Below are 15,280 nucleotides of genomic sequence, written 5' to 3' on the forward strand. Positions count from 1 at the left end.
TAAACTTATCTTTTCTCCTTAGTTCTAGTGATTGAACCCAGAGCCTTGCACGTGTATATAGACGCCCTGCTTCCCTTCTAGCTCTGAAGCTTTGCTGTGTGTTCTTGGAGAAAACCCAAAAGTTCTAGTTACTCTTCAGAACTTTTGTTACTACTTATCTGGCATTTTGTGATGGGAAACTTGTCTGCATTTACTTTGGTTATCATTTTTCTGTTTCTTGTAGGTTGCTTAGACTTTTAGTTTATTCTGAGGCTGGCTTTCCTGTCATGCTTATCTGTGATCTCCCTCCACTTTGTCGTCTGTAGTTAATCATCTGACTGGTTGATCGTAGAGTCATCCTGACTGACTTGCTCTGGAGTATTGCATTCCGGACAGTGTTCAGGTCCTACTCTTGTCTCTGAGTTACTGTGCATATCCTCTTAACAGCTTTATTGAGATACAGTTCATGTTTCATAACATTTACCCTTCTAATATATAAAATTAACTGCATGGCTTTTGATTCATTCTTTATAAAAAGATGATCTCCTGGTTTCAAGGAGACTGGCTTTGGAGATGACCAATTTCTAGCCTGTGTCAGTATTGCAGTTCAGCTTTAACCTCGAGTAGTCCTGGGCTCTAAACACATGCAATTTTGTTGCTAAGTTTTGTCTTAAATTCTTTGTTTTGAACATGTAGGCACTAGTTCCTCAGCCAAACGGAGTACTTCCGCTGGTAATAAAGAATCCAGTTCTACTAGAGAAAGATTGCGTGAACGCACCCGGCTAAACCAGAGCAAGAAACTGCCCTCTGTAAGTCAGGGACCTAATGATGTGGCATTGGCCAAGCGTTCGCGAAGCCGCACTGCTGCAGAGTGCGACGTTCGAATGAGCAAGTCTAAGTCGGACAATCAGATCAGCGACAAAGCTGCTTTGGAAGCCAAGGTGAAAGATCTCCTCACCCTGGCCAAAACCAAGGATGTGGAAATTTTACATTTGAGAAACGAGCTCCGAGACATGCGTGCTCAGCTGGGCATTAGAGAAGATCGCTGTGAAGGTGATGGCAAGTCCGAGGAGAAGGAAGCCATTATTGCCCACCATCCGACTGATGTGGAGTCTACTCTGCTGCAGCTGCAGGAACAGAACACAGCCATCCGCGAGGAGCTCAACCAGCTAAAAAATGAAAACAGAATGCTAAAGGACAGGTTGAATGCACTGGGCTTTTCCCTAGAGCAGAGGCTGGACAATTCTGAAAAACTATTTGGCTATCAGTCCCTGAGCCCAGAAATTACCCCTGGCAACCAGAGTGATGGAGGAGGAACTCTGACATCTTCAGTAGAAGGTTCTGCCCCTGGCTCAGTGGAGGATCTCCTGAGCCAGGATGAGAATACGCTCATGGACCATCAGCACAGTAACTCCATGGATAACCTGGACAGTGAGTGCAGCGAGGTTTACCAGCCCCTCACTTCCAGTGATGATGCTCTGGACGCCCCCTCCTCTTCAGAGTCAGAGGGCGTCCCGAGCATAGAGCGCTCTCGGAAGGGGAGCAGTGGGAATGCGAGCGAAGTGTCTGTTGCTTGCCTCACAGAGCGGATTCACCAGATGGAAGAGAACCAGCACAGCACCAGTGAGGAGCTGCAGGCAACACTGCAGGAGCTCGCCGATCTCCAGCAGATTACCCAGGAGCTCAACAGTGAGAATGAGAGGCTGGGCGAGGAGAAGGTCATCCTGATGGAGTCGCTGTGTCAGCAGAGTGATAAGTTGGAGCACTTTGGCAGACAGATTGAATATTTCCGTTCCCTTCTAGACGAGCATCACATTTCTTATGTCATAGACGAAGATGTGAAGAGTGGGCGCTACATGGAACTGGAGCAGCGCTACATGGATTTAGCTGAGAATGCCCGCTTTGAGCGAGAGCAGCTTCTAGGTGTCCAGCAGCACTTAAGCAACACTTTGAAGATGGCAGAGCAAGACAACAAGGAAGCTCAGGAAATGATAGGTGCCCTCAAAGAGCGTGGCCACCACATGGAGCGGATCATTGAGTCCGAGCAGAAGGGCAAAGCAGCCCTGGCAGCCACGTTAGAGGAGTACAAAGCTACCGTGGCTAGCGACCAGATAGAGATGAATCGCTTGAAGGCTCAGCTGGAGAACGAGAAGCAGAAAGTGGCTGAGTTGTATTCTATCCATAACTCTGGAGACAAATCTGATATCCAGGATCTCCTGGAGAGTGTCAGGTTGGACAAGGAAAAGGCAGAGACCTTGGCCAGTAGCCTGCAGGAAGATCTGGCTCATACCCGAAACGATGCCAATCGGTTACAGGACACCATTGCTAAGGTATTGCCCAAGTAAAGACTCGTTCTCCTTCAGCTTATATGGCTGCCCTTTATAGAGTGTGCTTGTTGAAGACACGCGTGCTTGTTCAGTGTGACACTGCCTTTTATTGGAAGTCATTCTCAGTTTTAAAATAGAGTAGAAAGTTTTCTTATAATATTGTCATTTTCACTCATTTTTCAGTGAATTCATGCACCCAGAATTCATCTTGAGTAATAGATAATTTTATGTCCTCATCTTTAATATACTGTGGCTTAAGGTAGATGCTGTCAGAATTTCAATTTTCCAGAATTGACAATGTCTGCCACCTTTTTCCTGTTACAGTTGTTTATTTTTTTTTTCAACTAGCATTTTATTGTGAGTTAATTCTAGTTTAGAGTACAGCTGCTCCTGTTTTTTGGGGGTGTAAGGTTTATTGCTGGCAGAGAGCTTAGCGATGATCCCTTCCGACCCTCATTTCACAGATATCTCATCTAAGAGTGAAGACTCAGGATGGCTGATTGGGTTGTTGGCATTCTGTTCAGAGTTCGTTATCTTGAGTGATTGTTGGAGTGAGTGTTTTGTGCAGGTTACCTATTTATTGAATCCACACTCTGTATCCTCTTAAAATGTGTGCGTGTTAATTTATGCATGTGTGTGTGCGTGTGCCCACGGAGGCCAGAAGAGGTGTTGGCTCCCTCGAAGCTACAGCTACAGGCTGTTGTTGAGATGCCTGACATGGGAGCTGGGAACTGAATGAACTAGGGTTGTCTAGACGAGCAGGAAGTACTCTGGACTGCTGGGTATCTCCCCCGTCCAAGTACAGTGAGTGTTGAAGGGAGAAGTTTTAGTGCATCTTTGGTTAAAACTTCAGTGACTTATGTTTTAACTATTTTAATGATTCCTTAAAAAAACCTTCTCGTTAGTTTCAGGTGGGGGAGGGAGTACATTATACATGCATGATGGGGGCATGACAGTCAGGACAATTTGTGGGAGTTGGCTTTTAACTATCATGTGAGTTCTAAGGATTGACTCGGGTCATCAGTTTTGGCAGCAAGTGCCTTTACCTCCTGAGCCACGTTGCCAGTCTTTAGCGACCACCTTAGAGAGAGGATTTAGGCGAATGCATGTTAAGGGGCACTGTGGACTAGTACTTTGATAAAGACTATTTGAAGTGAGAAGTTTATATTTTACTTAGTTTTGTATGTATATACTGTGTCTGTGTGTCTGTGCTATGAGTCATGTGAGGAGGTCGGAGGATGACCTGGAGTCTGTTCTCTCCTTCCACCATGTGGGTTCTGGGGATTAAACTCAGGTCCTCTGGCTTGGCAGCAAACACCTTTACCTGCTGAGCCATCTTGCTAGCCTTAAATTTTTTTATGGTTTCATATTTGATTTTATTTTTTTCTGTCATAAATACAGCAGTTTATTTTGTAGGAGAGCGGGCAGCATGTCACTCATTCATCAGATGCACACTTTCAGCTCAGACTTTGGAGAAGACAAAATGTCTCCAAAATGCCCATAAATAATATGACTAGGTTCAGTGATGCATGCGTGTTAAGTGGGTGATGCAGAGGCTTGTGCTCAGACAGCTCAGGAAATCCTGCAGTGCTGTTCCCCATGTTGTAACAGTGCGTGGCCAGGTTGTCGGTCTGCCTATAGCTGCTCGCACTTATCTGTGGTGTCGAAGGTAACTACTTTGGTTGCAGAGTTTATCTTAAAACAACTCTCCCTTTAATTGCTGCCGTTTCTCTAGGTAGAAGATGAGTACCGGTCTTTCCAGGAAGAAGCCAAGAAACAGATTGAAGATTTGAATATGACATTAGAAAAATTGAGATCAGAGCTAGAGGAAAAGGACACCGAAAGGAGTGACATGAAGGAAACTATCTTCGAACTTGAAGATGAAGTAGAACAACATCGAGCTGTGAAGCTTCATGACAACCTCATTATTTCTGATTTAGAGAGTGAGTAACAAAGGGCGCGCATTTTCTTTCTGGTCACCCTTCTGTGTGCTTGTGTTTAGTAGCAAAAATAATAATTCTGACTCGCACGTAGTCTGGACAGAGTAGCACAGTTGACTTACAGAAGTGCATGTGGACAGAAGTGGGCTTCACACATTGTTTGGGAAACTGGGTCACTATGTTTTGTTCTCAGTTGTTCAGTAGAAGCATTAATTGAAAATTAATTAAGCAAAATCATGTCAGTAAAAAGCTAATGAGGTCATTTATTTTCTAGACCTTAAGAAAAGTCATTTATTCATGTTTAGTGATTGCAGGTGAACAGAGTCAAAACAAACAAACAACCCCCCAAAACACTAATCCTGTAGCATCCTGATCATGGAACACAGGTTTGGTTTTGTTTTTTAATGGTTTTTCAAGACAAGACTTTTCTGTGTAGCCTTGGCTGTCCTGGACTCATTTTGTAGACCAGGCTGGCATCAAACTCAGGGAGATCTGCCTGCCTCTGCCTTCCTGAGTGCTGGGATTACAGGCGTGTGCTGCCATGCCTGGTGTTTTTTTGTTTTTGTTTTTGTTTTTAAATTTATTTGATTTTTCTTATTACTCTGAAGATTTTGTATTATGGTAAAATGAAACCTCCATTTAAAAGTTTCATTGTACATTGCATGAATAGATTTTTAAACTTTATTTTGTAGTTACTTTGGATTTATAAGAAAGTTGAGACATCAGATGTTAATTTGAACCTAATTAATTTTTTCATGAGTTGTTTATTAGTTACAAGCAAGAAAAAGGGAAAAAAGCAGCTTCTTATGCAGTGGGGAACGTTGAGCAGTACTTTGGGTTTTCACGTGGGTGAGAGAGGCATGCAGTACTAGGCAGAGCGCAGACGAGCTCTGTTCTGACTGAGGCATATACTAATCACAGGAAACCTTAGGCAGACAAAATGAAGTGTGTTCTGGTAGCAGAGGTGTGGACGGTGCTGCAGCCCTAAAAGCATTAGTGTCATGGAAAAGAAAGGCTATCGCAGTGTCCCAGATGGAAGAAGACTCAGGAGACGTGGTAATTAGAGGTAATGTCCATGTCTAGACAGGTCCATCACTGCAGGGGAAAATGATACAAAGGTACTAATCAAAAGTTGAGCTGTGGCCTAAAGATTAAAGATTTGCTAATAATACATTTGGGAAGTTGATAATTATACTGTGTTTACCTAAATTATCCCTGTTCTTAGAAACCATACACTGAGCTTTTCAGGTGAAGGGCTGTGATTACCATGCCCCCAAGGAGTTCTGGGGAAAACTTAGATTGATGGGTAGATACAGAAATAAGTAATGGCAGTTGATAGAACAAATGAGTTGTGGTACTACTGCCTTCCCCCTGAACTCCCAATTCTGGAGGTGAAGCTCAGCAGCAGGTAACTTTCACGTAGTTATGGCTGAACTCTGTCCTCGCTTTTATGTACTTTTATATTGCTGTTTCATATTGCAAACCTGGAGACAGACAAAGGGAATGGAGTAGCCTTTTCTGACACATTAGGTAAAGCCTTTCAAATTATCGGGTGTGTACATATTCCTCTGGGCACTTGTCAGTTTTTGATTCCTTAGCAGAGCATTGACTAGCAGATGCAGCACTGGCATCCTGGTAGGTTAACGGGCATCTGAGATACTGTCTAAGAAGAGCAGGGCATTTGTGGAGGATCTCCGGATATAACTTGGGAATTCTGAGCTCTGGCTAGCTGACCTGCATCTGTGCGTTGACATTCTGAGGCCTTGATACCGAAATAGTCAATGGAGGGACTGAATCTGTTTGAGAAGACTGCCAGGAAATTTCTCATCTACAACTTAAAAATCCTTTGAACTGATCTTAGTGACTCATCTGTTGTCCAGTGCTCAGCAATGGTTGACACTCTAGTCAGCCTCTGCATTAAGTCTTCTCCGAGAGCCAAAATAAAATAAAATAAACCAATAAAATAAAAGACCTTTCAAGCATTTATATTTAGTTAAAAGACACAGTTTTACTTCCTAAATTGTGTCTATGTGTGCATGTCTGTGTGTGTGTCTCAGCATATGTGAGTTTAGATGTCCAAGGCGTGCAGAGGCGGGTGTTGGAACACTGAGCTGGACAACCAGGTGGCTGCGAGCAGCCTGACTGGGGCCAAATGAGGCTTCTGGAAGAACAGCAAGCAATCCGAGCATCTCTCTGGCCCTGGAATTAGTTTGTGTTTTATGTTTGAGAGAATTTATTTAATTCTGCTCCTTTTTATTATCTATTTTAAAGTTTTTATTAGCATATATTTTACATAAGTGTAAAATATTTATTTAGACACTGTGTGTCTAATATATTTTGATTATAACCACCTCATTCTATCGTCTGTCTCCTGCTGATCCCCTCCTCTTAGCTAGTCTTCGTGTGTGTGAACCAGTGAGTTTCATTAGGGTTACTTGTAAGAATGTGAGTAGGATTTTTAAAAATTAGGGTTATTTACAGGCACGTAGGCAAGTCACCAATGGTCACACCACTGGAAAAAAACAATGCCCCCATTCCCCAGTCCCAGCAGCTTATAGAACCTCCGAGAGAGGCGGGGTAGTTTGTCTTCTTCCGTGAGTAACTTTGGGAGTTCAGTGCCCCATTGAGTACTGGTGCTGCCTGTTTTCTCATGCAGTGTTTTTGATTTTGAGCAAGAGAAGAGTGACATCTTGTGGTGACTGGGACATTAGCTAGGAAAATGTTAGGCGATGAAGATTCTGGGAGCAAAACTACAAATCATTCATTTTCCATATATGAAATTTAACTAGACACTAACTAAAAACTCTGAGTGATTAAAAAACCTAAATAGCTTCTTTCCAGACTTTTTGAGAAAAAGTTAAATATGCATTAATATCAGACAAATAATTATTAGCATTTATATTGTCTCTCTGTGTATGTTGAACTCCTTAAGTTCCAACCCTGTGACATTTAATTCTTAAATATTTCAACATGTGATTCCTGAGATTCTCTTGAGCACATCTAGTAAAATTATTTTGTTTCCTGGTATCAACTAAGCCCATAATTAGAATTCTCCAGCTGTCATCAATTTTTTTATAGCTTTATTTACTCATAACTTTTAGTAACTTTTTTACAGTGCACAGATTGATTCCAGGAGCTCATGAAGCTAGGTAGGCTTTCTGCCAGCTCTGTGTCTTCATTTGCTCGGGCTTTATTTAACTCAGACCAGCTTCAAACTTTTACCACTTTCCGCAGTTCTGGGATTATAGATTTATGCTCCCACACTCTTGCTTTCTCCACATCCCTCCTCCCCTTCTCTGTCTCCTAAATAATAGTCAGTGTCTATACAAATTTTATACTTACATTACATCTCTGGAGTTTGATGGCAGTTACTTTGTCTCTGGAGTTTGATGACACTTATTTTTTTTTCCTCTAGAAAATTCTCACATTTGAAGTTAACTTAGTACATGATACATGATTTTAATAACAAGGAATATTGTTATTTTAGAAAACAAGATATCCTCTGTGGATTTTTTTTTTTTTTTTTGTCTGTTTGTTTTGTTTCTTGAGATAGGCTTTCTTTGTGTGCCCTTGGCTGTCCTGGAACTCTTGCTCTGTAGACCAGGCTGACCTCAAACTTAAAAGAGATCCACCTGCCTCTGCCTCCCAAGTGCTGGGATTAAAGGTGTGCACCACCACCACCACCAGGCAGTTGAATATTTTAACAAGCATCACCACAAGTCAATTTTAGAATCTGTTCATCAGCCCCCAAATAAGTCTTGTATTCAATAGTAGTCGCTCCTTAGTCAACTCAAGATAAATTCCTGAGCTTAAAATTGTTACGTAGGATTTTACAACAGTTCCTGGGCTCAGAATGTACAGTCATTTAAACAACAAGCCAAAGGAACAGAGAAATGAACTAGAGGATTGATCAGTAGTCATTCTGTAGTCTGAGGCAGAGGGGAAAATAGTTAAAGTAAGTGAATAGAGATTAGTGACCTGTGAAATAATTTCAAATTTATAATACAGTTAGAGACTTCCAGGTCATATCGCCATCAACCATGCATACCTGGCCTTCATGCTCTCGGCCATGGTCCTAACATCTAAGCCTGGAAGATGTGGTGTCAGCTCAGAACTTCCCTGTTCAGAACATGGCTTCAGATAACTGTCTTTTTCCTTTCTCTAAAAGAAGATTATGAATGAGGTTTAAAAGCCTCAGTGACACTAATGCTGAGATACAAAACAGTTGGCTTGTGCTAGTGGATCAATAATTTTGAGTAATTTCTGAAGTATAGAGAGCAGATAGAATCAAGTATGAAGAAAAACCTACTGTCTGGGAGAACAGTGAAACTCAGAGTAAAGATGTTTTCAGCAAGCTTTGGGTGGAAGCATACTAAAACCGCCTGCTCAGGCTGGGCACTACCCTGAGGTCACCAACTTAACTGTGTATTTGTTTCTGAGCTCAGATTCTTCTGGGTAAAAGAGTAGAACAGGGTGCCAGGACTCTTCAAATGACCTTGGTGTCAGAAAGGAAAGTGTGCGGAGCCTGCAGAACTACAGGCTCCCCACCAGGTGGTCTAGGAGAGAGCCATGTGGAGGGAAAAGCAGTTTGTTGACCCTGCTGTGAAGTGGGCGCACCAACCCAGCACTTTGGTTGGAGTTGATGTTGTCATCAACAGAGTCTTCACTGGTTGCTGTGCCAGGAGTGAGAAGCTTGTGGTTAGAGCAGTGAGTCCTGCAGTTGTTAAGAAATTTACATTTGAGGCCAGCCTGGTCCTCAAAGCTGGTCTAGAACAGCTAGGGCTACACACAGAAACTCTGTCAAAGAAAAGCTTACAAAAGGTGTCCATTCTGTGGACTGTGTCCATAGAAACAGCATTTGCAGATGTGTTTGGGTGCTTGCTGAAGCACTGCTTCTCATTGCTAACTTTGAAAATAGTCTGCTCTATATTTTTTAAAGATTTATTTTGTTTTATGTATGTGAGTTTTTTGCCTGCATGTAAGTGCACTGTGAGTGTCTTGTGCCCTCAGAGACCAGAAGAGGGGCAGAATCTCCTGGAACTGGGCTATGGGTGGTTCTAAGCTACCATGTGGGTTCTAGGAACTGAACCTGGATCCTCTGGAAGAGCAGCCAGTGCTCTTAACTGCTGAGCCATCTCTCCAGTCCTACAGTTTACATTTTGATAGTTATGATCTAGTGAATAGCTAATGTTCAGTGTGAGTGCCCCCGTTCTCGCTCCCATTTTGCCAGTGAGCCTGAAAACGGCAGATCTGAGTACATTGGCTGGAAAATGAAACAAAACCAGCCACCATGCACTTAAATAATTTAGAACCACTCAGCGTTTCAAATGTCACATGACATGGAAATGTAGCCAGACACAGAGCATTCCTTTTTAAAATGCTAATTTTATTGTACTCTATTAAACCATAGGTAAATTGGTGACTTTTCAAAAAGGAAAAAAAAAAAAAAAAAAAAAGAAAACCACTCAAGAAACTAACAGTGTTGTTGAGGTAGACCGTTCTGGTGTGCACTGAATTACCTCATGTTGCTATTTGCAAGTGGCCTCCATCATCTCTACTTTTGGAACTCTCCTCCACACAATAGCCGAACAATTGTGGAAAGACATTTGCTCTATTTATAACAAAGATCGGAACTGTGTTAACTCTGTTGAAAGGAGGTTCTGGAAGCACATTCCGAGATGTTGCACTGATGCAGTACTCTGGGGCCATCTAGATGGTGCTTCACATCTGGGTTTATGATAATGGATTCCAGTTTTGCTACAGGCTTATGGAGCAGTACAAATACAATCTTGTTATGCTTAAAAAAGAAAAAGATCGCCATGTGTTGTAGTGCTTCTCTAGTTCCCTATAGTGGGTCGCTGAGGTAGGAAGGATACCTTGAGCCTCTGCAGGAATTTAAGGCCTGCTTGGGCAACACAGCAAGACCAAGTTCAAACAGAAAAGCAAACCAAAATGATACACATTCAGGAATCTAGAAGGATGTGAGTCAAATGCAAATAAAAGTAATCCTATTCTGTTACAATTTCTGTTTCTAAAATCATTTTATACCTTACTTTTAGAGTTAAGAATAAAAGGTGTTATAACCACTTTTTTTTTTTTTTTTTTAAGAGGAGGGAAGAATAAAGATTTGAGCAAAATTTAAAAATAAAGTAAAGCTGTATATAGTTCATTTGAAAGTCGTTTATGTCTTCTAGGCTCTGTGCACGTTCCGATGGCTTTTAACAGATTACTGTTGCCTTTTCCTTTCCTCTGAAGAGAACACTTATTTCATTCTCTGGGAAATGCTGGACCACATAGAGCAACCAGTAGAAGTGCCCAAGAGCCTCTTGGGCATTAGAGGCCAGGAAGGTGGTTGTGGGCGATTTTAGTAAGTCATCAAGAGCACCATAGCCAAAGTCTGGGCCCGTGGAAACTGCTCAGTTACATCTGCATGATTGGTGGGCATATAACCAGAGCTGGCACTGCTGACTTGCAAGGGACAACAGGTCACTGGTGAAGCGACAACTGTGAAGCCCATTACTAAACAGGAAGGACAGGGTCCAGAATTTTTCAGAAGAAAGTGCGATGGACTAATAATGTGACAGCAATTTGTTTGATTTCTAGAATAAAAATAGCACTGTAAAAATCAAGGTTTACTCAGTAATTTAAAAGCAAGGAGATCCTAGTTCTGGTTTTTTAGAGTTTGAACTGAAGACAGTAGGTGGCAGTGTCGCTCACACTAGGAAAACTATAGGGGTGATACTTCCTCTTGTGAGACCGTCATTGTGCTGGGTAGCAGTAGTCACTAAAAAAAAGCTTAAATAGAAAATTCTCCGATCTTGGGGAGGAAAAGCATGTTGCCGCTTTTTAACTTTTTATCTCAGAGGAAAAGTACAAACATGATCATAAAGTTTAAATCACATCCCCAAAGACCTGTTTAGCACACTTTATGCTATACATCTTCTGTCTGACAGCTTTCCTTTATTTAAAAGGAATAATAACAGGACAGTCAGTAATTCATGTGTCGTACCAGTCTTGTTAAGATTGAGTGTGTGAAGTCTGTGGATATGAACGTAGAGGTCAATGAGGAAAAGACTGGAAGAACAAAGGAGCTGATGAAGTTAGAATTTTATAACCAGTTTAAGATGGGCATAGCGGGTAAATGTGCCACACGAATCAGGGTGGCCAAGTGAGAAAAGTGAGTTCTAAGACAGTTGGCTATCTTGTGAATTAAATCTGAAGATGTCTTTTGTGATCAGAAGAAAAGGAAAACAAGCTTTTAGAGTTTAATTTTGTTTTATGTATATGAGTATTTACCTGTGTTTATGTGTCTCCGATACCTTAGAGCTGGGGGTTACAGACAGTTGTAGGGTACCATATGAGTGCTAGGAATTGAACCTGGGTCATTTGGAAGACTAGCCTTAGTTTTAGCCACTAGCTCTTAACCACTGACCCAATTCTCTAGTCCCCTAAGAAACAATTTTTGGGCAATTTTAAGAGAAAATTTTTGTTTATGTGAGCTGACAAGGAGCCAGAGCTGCTGACTGCAGAGTCACCCTTGTTTCTGTCAGCAGGGCCATGTACCTGTCCACCCTCATAGCAGAGAACAGGGCCCTGGAACTGTCCACTCTCATTGTGTTCACCTTGCCCTGACTGGACTGTGTGGTCTGTCCAACCCTTGGTTTCTAGGTTAAAGGAGGTTTGGTATAGCTTTCACATGAGACAGCCTGTAAAATTTAATCTTTTGAGGAGAAGTCATCCTGACTTCCTCAGAGCTTTAACTATTTTTTAATCTTGAAGAAGGTGGAAACTATATTTCTTTTTAAAAAAAAAAAACAAAAAAACTTCATTATCTGGAAAATAACTTGATTCACAGTTATACTTACAAGATTGTTGAATTAATGAAAAAATTTGGACACTTTTTTTTCCCATGGGCCCTGACTTCACTAAACAATTTTGGGGCCGTGTCTCCGAGTGAAGACATTAACTATTGGCTGCCAAATTAGACTGTCCCTTCATTCCATTTTATCTCCTTGGATTCTGTTTCCTCTTTATTTTGCCTCACTTTATCCAACTTTAGAAAATCTTATGTGCTTTTAACAATAGTTTATGCTAATATGTTATTACTGAAATTACTTGGTATCATTTTTGAAATGTCATGGGCTCATGAGAGAAGTGTTTGCAGTGCTAGCCTGATTAACTTGAGTTCATTCCTGGAACCCATAGAGGAAGTGAACCAACTCTGATGGTGACCTCTGACCTGTACACCTGTGTACACTTAAGTTCACAATCTCTCTCATTTTCTCTCTCTCTCATACACACATGCACACACACACAGGTTTTTAAAAAGCTGAATGTGGTGGCACATACCTTTAATCCCAGCATTTGGGAGGCAGGTAGGTGGGTCTCCACGTCTCTGTGAGTTGGAGGCCAGTCTGGTCCACATAATGAGTTCTGAGACAGCCAAGATCACATAGTGAGCACAGTGAGATCTTGTCCCAAAAATAAACAGACAGACGGATTAAAGAACTTCTTCATGGCTCAGCATGTAGTTCGGTGGTTGAAAATATATGTATAGCATTTATGAATCCCTGGATTTGAAAGATTAATTTATTTTTTATGTTTACGTGGGAGGAGGAGGAAAGAATTGTGAATGAGAATGGAGAGGGAACTGTAGCATCAATAGGCAAAATCTTTTTAGAGGATTATTTCCATAAGTGCCTTTCCTGGTGCATAACCGAGAAGTGATTTATTTCTGAGCTGTCAGAAGAACACGTGTGACAGATGTCTAGGACAGTTAGAATATGGTGCCCTCCTTAGGCCATTCTCTCTGTGCATGGCTTCAGGCAGAGCTTCCGTCCTACAGAATGTGATTGCCTATTGTATTTATTGCTAGTAAATTGGTAGCTCTCTGGATGTTACAATCACTTTTCTGGACTTTATCCCAGCATGTAAAGGGAATTATACTTACAATGTTTATAGCGATAAGTCCTGTGATTAAAAGTTGACATTTAATAGCAGTCAGTGTTGTTTTGATTGGCTTTGTGCCAATATATATGTTTCTAACAATTGCTTTCAGTTTACTTAGGAAGTGATGCAGAAACTATACCTTGGATTGAATTTTTTTTTTATGCTTTTAAGTTTTGTGATGAAAGTAAGCAAGTCTTTTGCACAGGAAACCTATTTTGATGATCATATTTTAACACCTCTTTTAATGTCCTTTCTTTTCAACACTTAAGATTGTTAAGAACTTTAGGTTTAAGAAGAAATATTTGATCTTTGTGGTCTTTTTAGATACAGTTAAAAAACTGCAAGACCAAAAGCATGACATGGAAAGAGAAATCAAGACCCTTCACAGGAGACTTCGGGTAGGATGATCCTCATGTGCTGTCTCATTGGGAAACATGGTTTTCTGGAATTTGCTACTTTAATCTGTGGATAAAGTGGGATGTTGGCCACATTGGGCTTTGGGCTGAAAGCAAGTGTGGTTATGTTAAGTTGGGATTGATACTGCATTTAAGATAGGAGAGTATACTGGTAGTGATTTATGGGTAGTAATTTTAAGATGTACTAAGGAAATGTGTTATATTTTGAAAAGAAAGTTACTAACTTTTTATTTTAAAATCACAAACAAGGCTGTGTTTAGGTGAGATTTCTCTATTTTCTGGGTTGACGTGGCTGCCAGCGTCCATGCTGCTAGGATGTGGAGGGGAGAGTGCTGATCTTAGCCCCCGAGTCCTGGCACTGCTGTTCTGGCTGCTTTCATGATATCAGAAAATCACTTTGAGGGTGAGAGGGCTCAGGCGAGGCTCAGGCGAGGCCCAGCTGTGGCTCTGGGGGAAGTGAATTCCCGGGGGGAGGCCTCTCCGCCCAGCCACACCCGCATCCTTCTTGTCTGTGGGAAGCGGCAGGCCACTCAGTTCCTTATGCCTCTTTGTATGATTGTGTCTGCCTGCACCGAGTTCAGTTTTTCTTCTGGCTTCCTCTTCCTTTTCCTTTACTTTAGTTGTTTTTTTTTTTTTTTTTTTCTTCCCTGCTATGTTTTTATTTCCCGTGTTTTTTTTTTTTTTTGGTTTTCTCTTCCTTTTCCTTTTTTTTTTTTTTTTTTTTTTTTTTTTTTTTCTTCCCTGCTAGGTTTTGATGTCCAGGGTATTTATAGTTTTTCACTGTATGGTTCACATACCATTTATATACCTTCTTGAGAGTTTCGGAGGTACTAAATTTTTGATGATATTTATTTTCATAAGACTTGCTTTGAAACTTGCATGAGGAAAGGAAGTCTAGCATTTTTTTGTCATTAATATTTATTGAGCACTCGGAGTACTTGATGCCTCAGTATGAAGATCAGATGACAAATCTTTCCCTCGTTAAGAACAAGTTCACTGATAAGAGTTGCTTTGTCTGTTAAAAATAGATACCAGCAACACTTGGCTTTAAGAAAGGTCATTTCAGAACATGACATGTTAGAGCATGCTAATCATAAACAAAATTTTATTGCTTATACGTAAATCTTCCTTGCTCTCTTTTGGAAATAAAAATTTAGTTTTTCAATGTAGGAAGAGTCTGCGGAATGGCGGCAGTTTCAGGCTGATCTCCAGACCGCAGTGGTTATTGCCAATGACATCAAATCTGAAGCCCAAGAGGAGATCGGTGATCTAAAGCGGCGGCTACATGAAACCCAAGAGAAAAATGAGAAGCTCACGAAAGAACTGGAGGAAATCAAGTCACGCAAGTATGTTCTGAGTTGAGTGTGTGTTCCAGCAAAGAACAGTGATGTGCCGCTGTTGCTGTTTTTCGTCCTGCCCCTAACTCGGAAGCCCTCTCACTTCTCTTCAGACTGGAGGTCTAGAAGCAGATAGAATTGGCTTCTTAGCTGTGGGACCTCAGTGTTATCTCTCCCGGCAAGCCTCAGTTCTCGGCTGTAAGGTGAAGGAAGGCACTGCGAGCCCATTTATAGTGTTTAAATGAGTAAGTGAGCTCATGCTTTCAGAGGAATCAATCAGAGCAACCACTAGTCAATTTGAGTTACTGAGTCTGGGGAAACAAATGGTCGGT

General features: G+C 41.3%; 1 protein-coding gene across 2 annotated transcripts in view; it reads left to right on the forward strand.

Annotated features, from left to right (window-relative positions):
• Specc1l (sperm antigen with calponin homology and coiled-coil domains 1 like) overlaps window positions 1-15,280 on the forward strand; it is a 100,504-nt gene that overhangs the window by 32,256 nt on the left and 52,968 nt on the right. For both annotated transcript variants that reach the window (XM_055598949.1, XM_055598948.1), the window contains exons 4-7: window positions 676-2,309; window positions 4,042-4,249; window positions 13,520-13,593; window positions 14,782-14,957. In XM_055598949.1, the coding sequence (XP_055454924.1) occupies window positions 676-2,309; window positions 4,042-4,249; window positions 13,520-13,593; window positions 14,782-14,957 (2,092 nt within the window). The remainder of the gene's footprint in view (window positions 1-675; window positions 2,310-4,041; window positions 4,250-13,519; window positions 13,594-14,781; window positions 14,958-15,280) is intronic.

This window comes from Psammomys obesus, unplaced genomic scaffold (assembly GCF_907164565.1).
Source record: "Psammomys obesus unplaced genomic scaffold, mPsaObe1.curated_primary_1811, whole genome shotgun sequence".
NCBI lineage: Eukaryota > Metazoa > Chordata > Mammalia > Rodentia > Muridae > Psammomys > Psammomys obesus.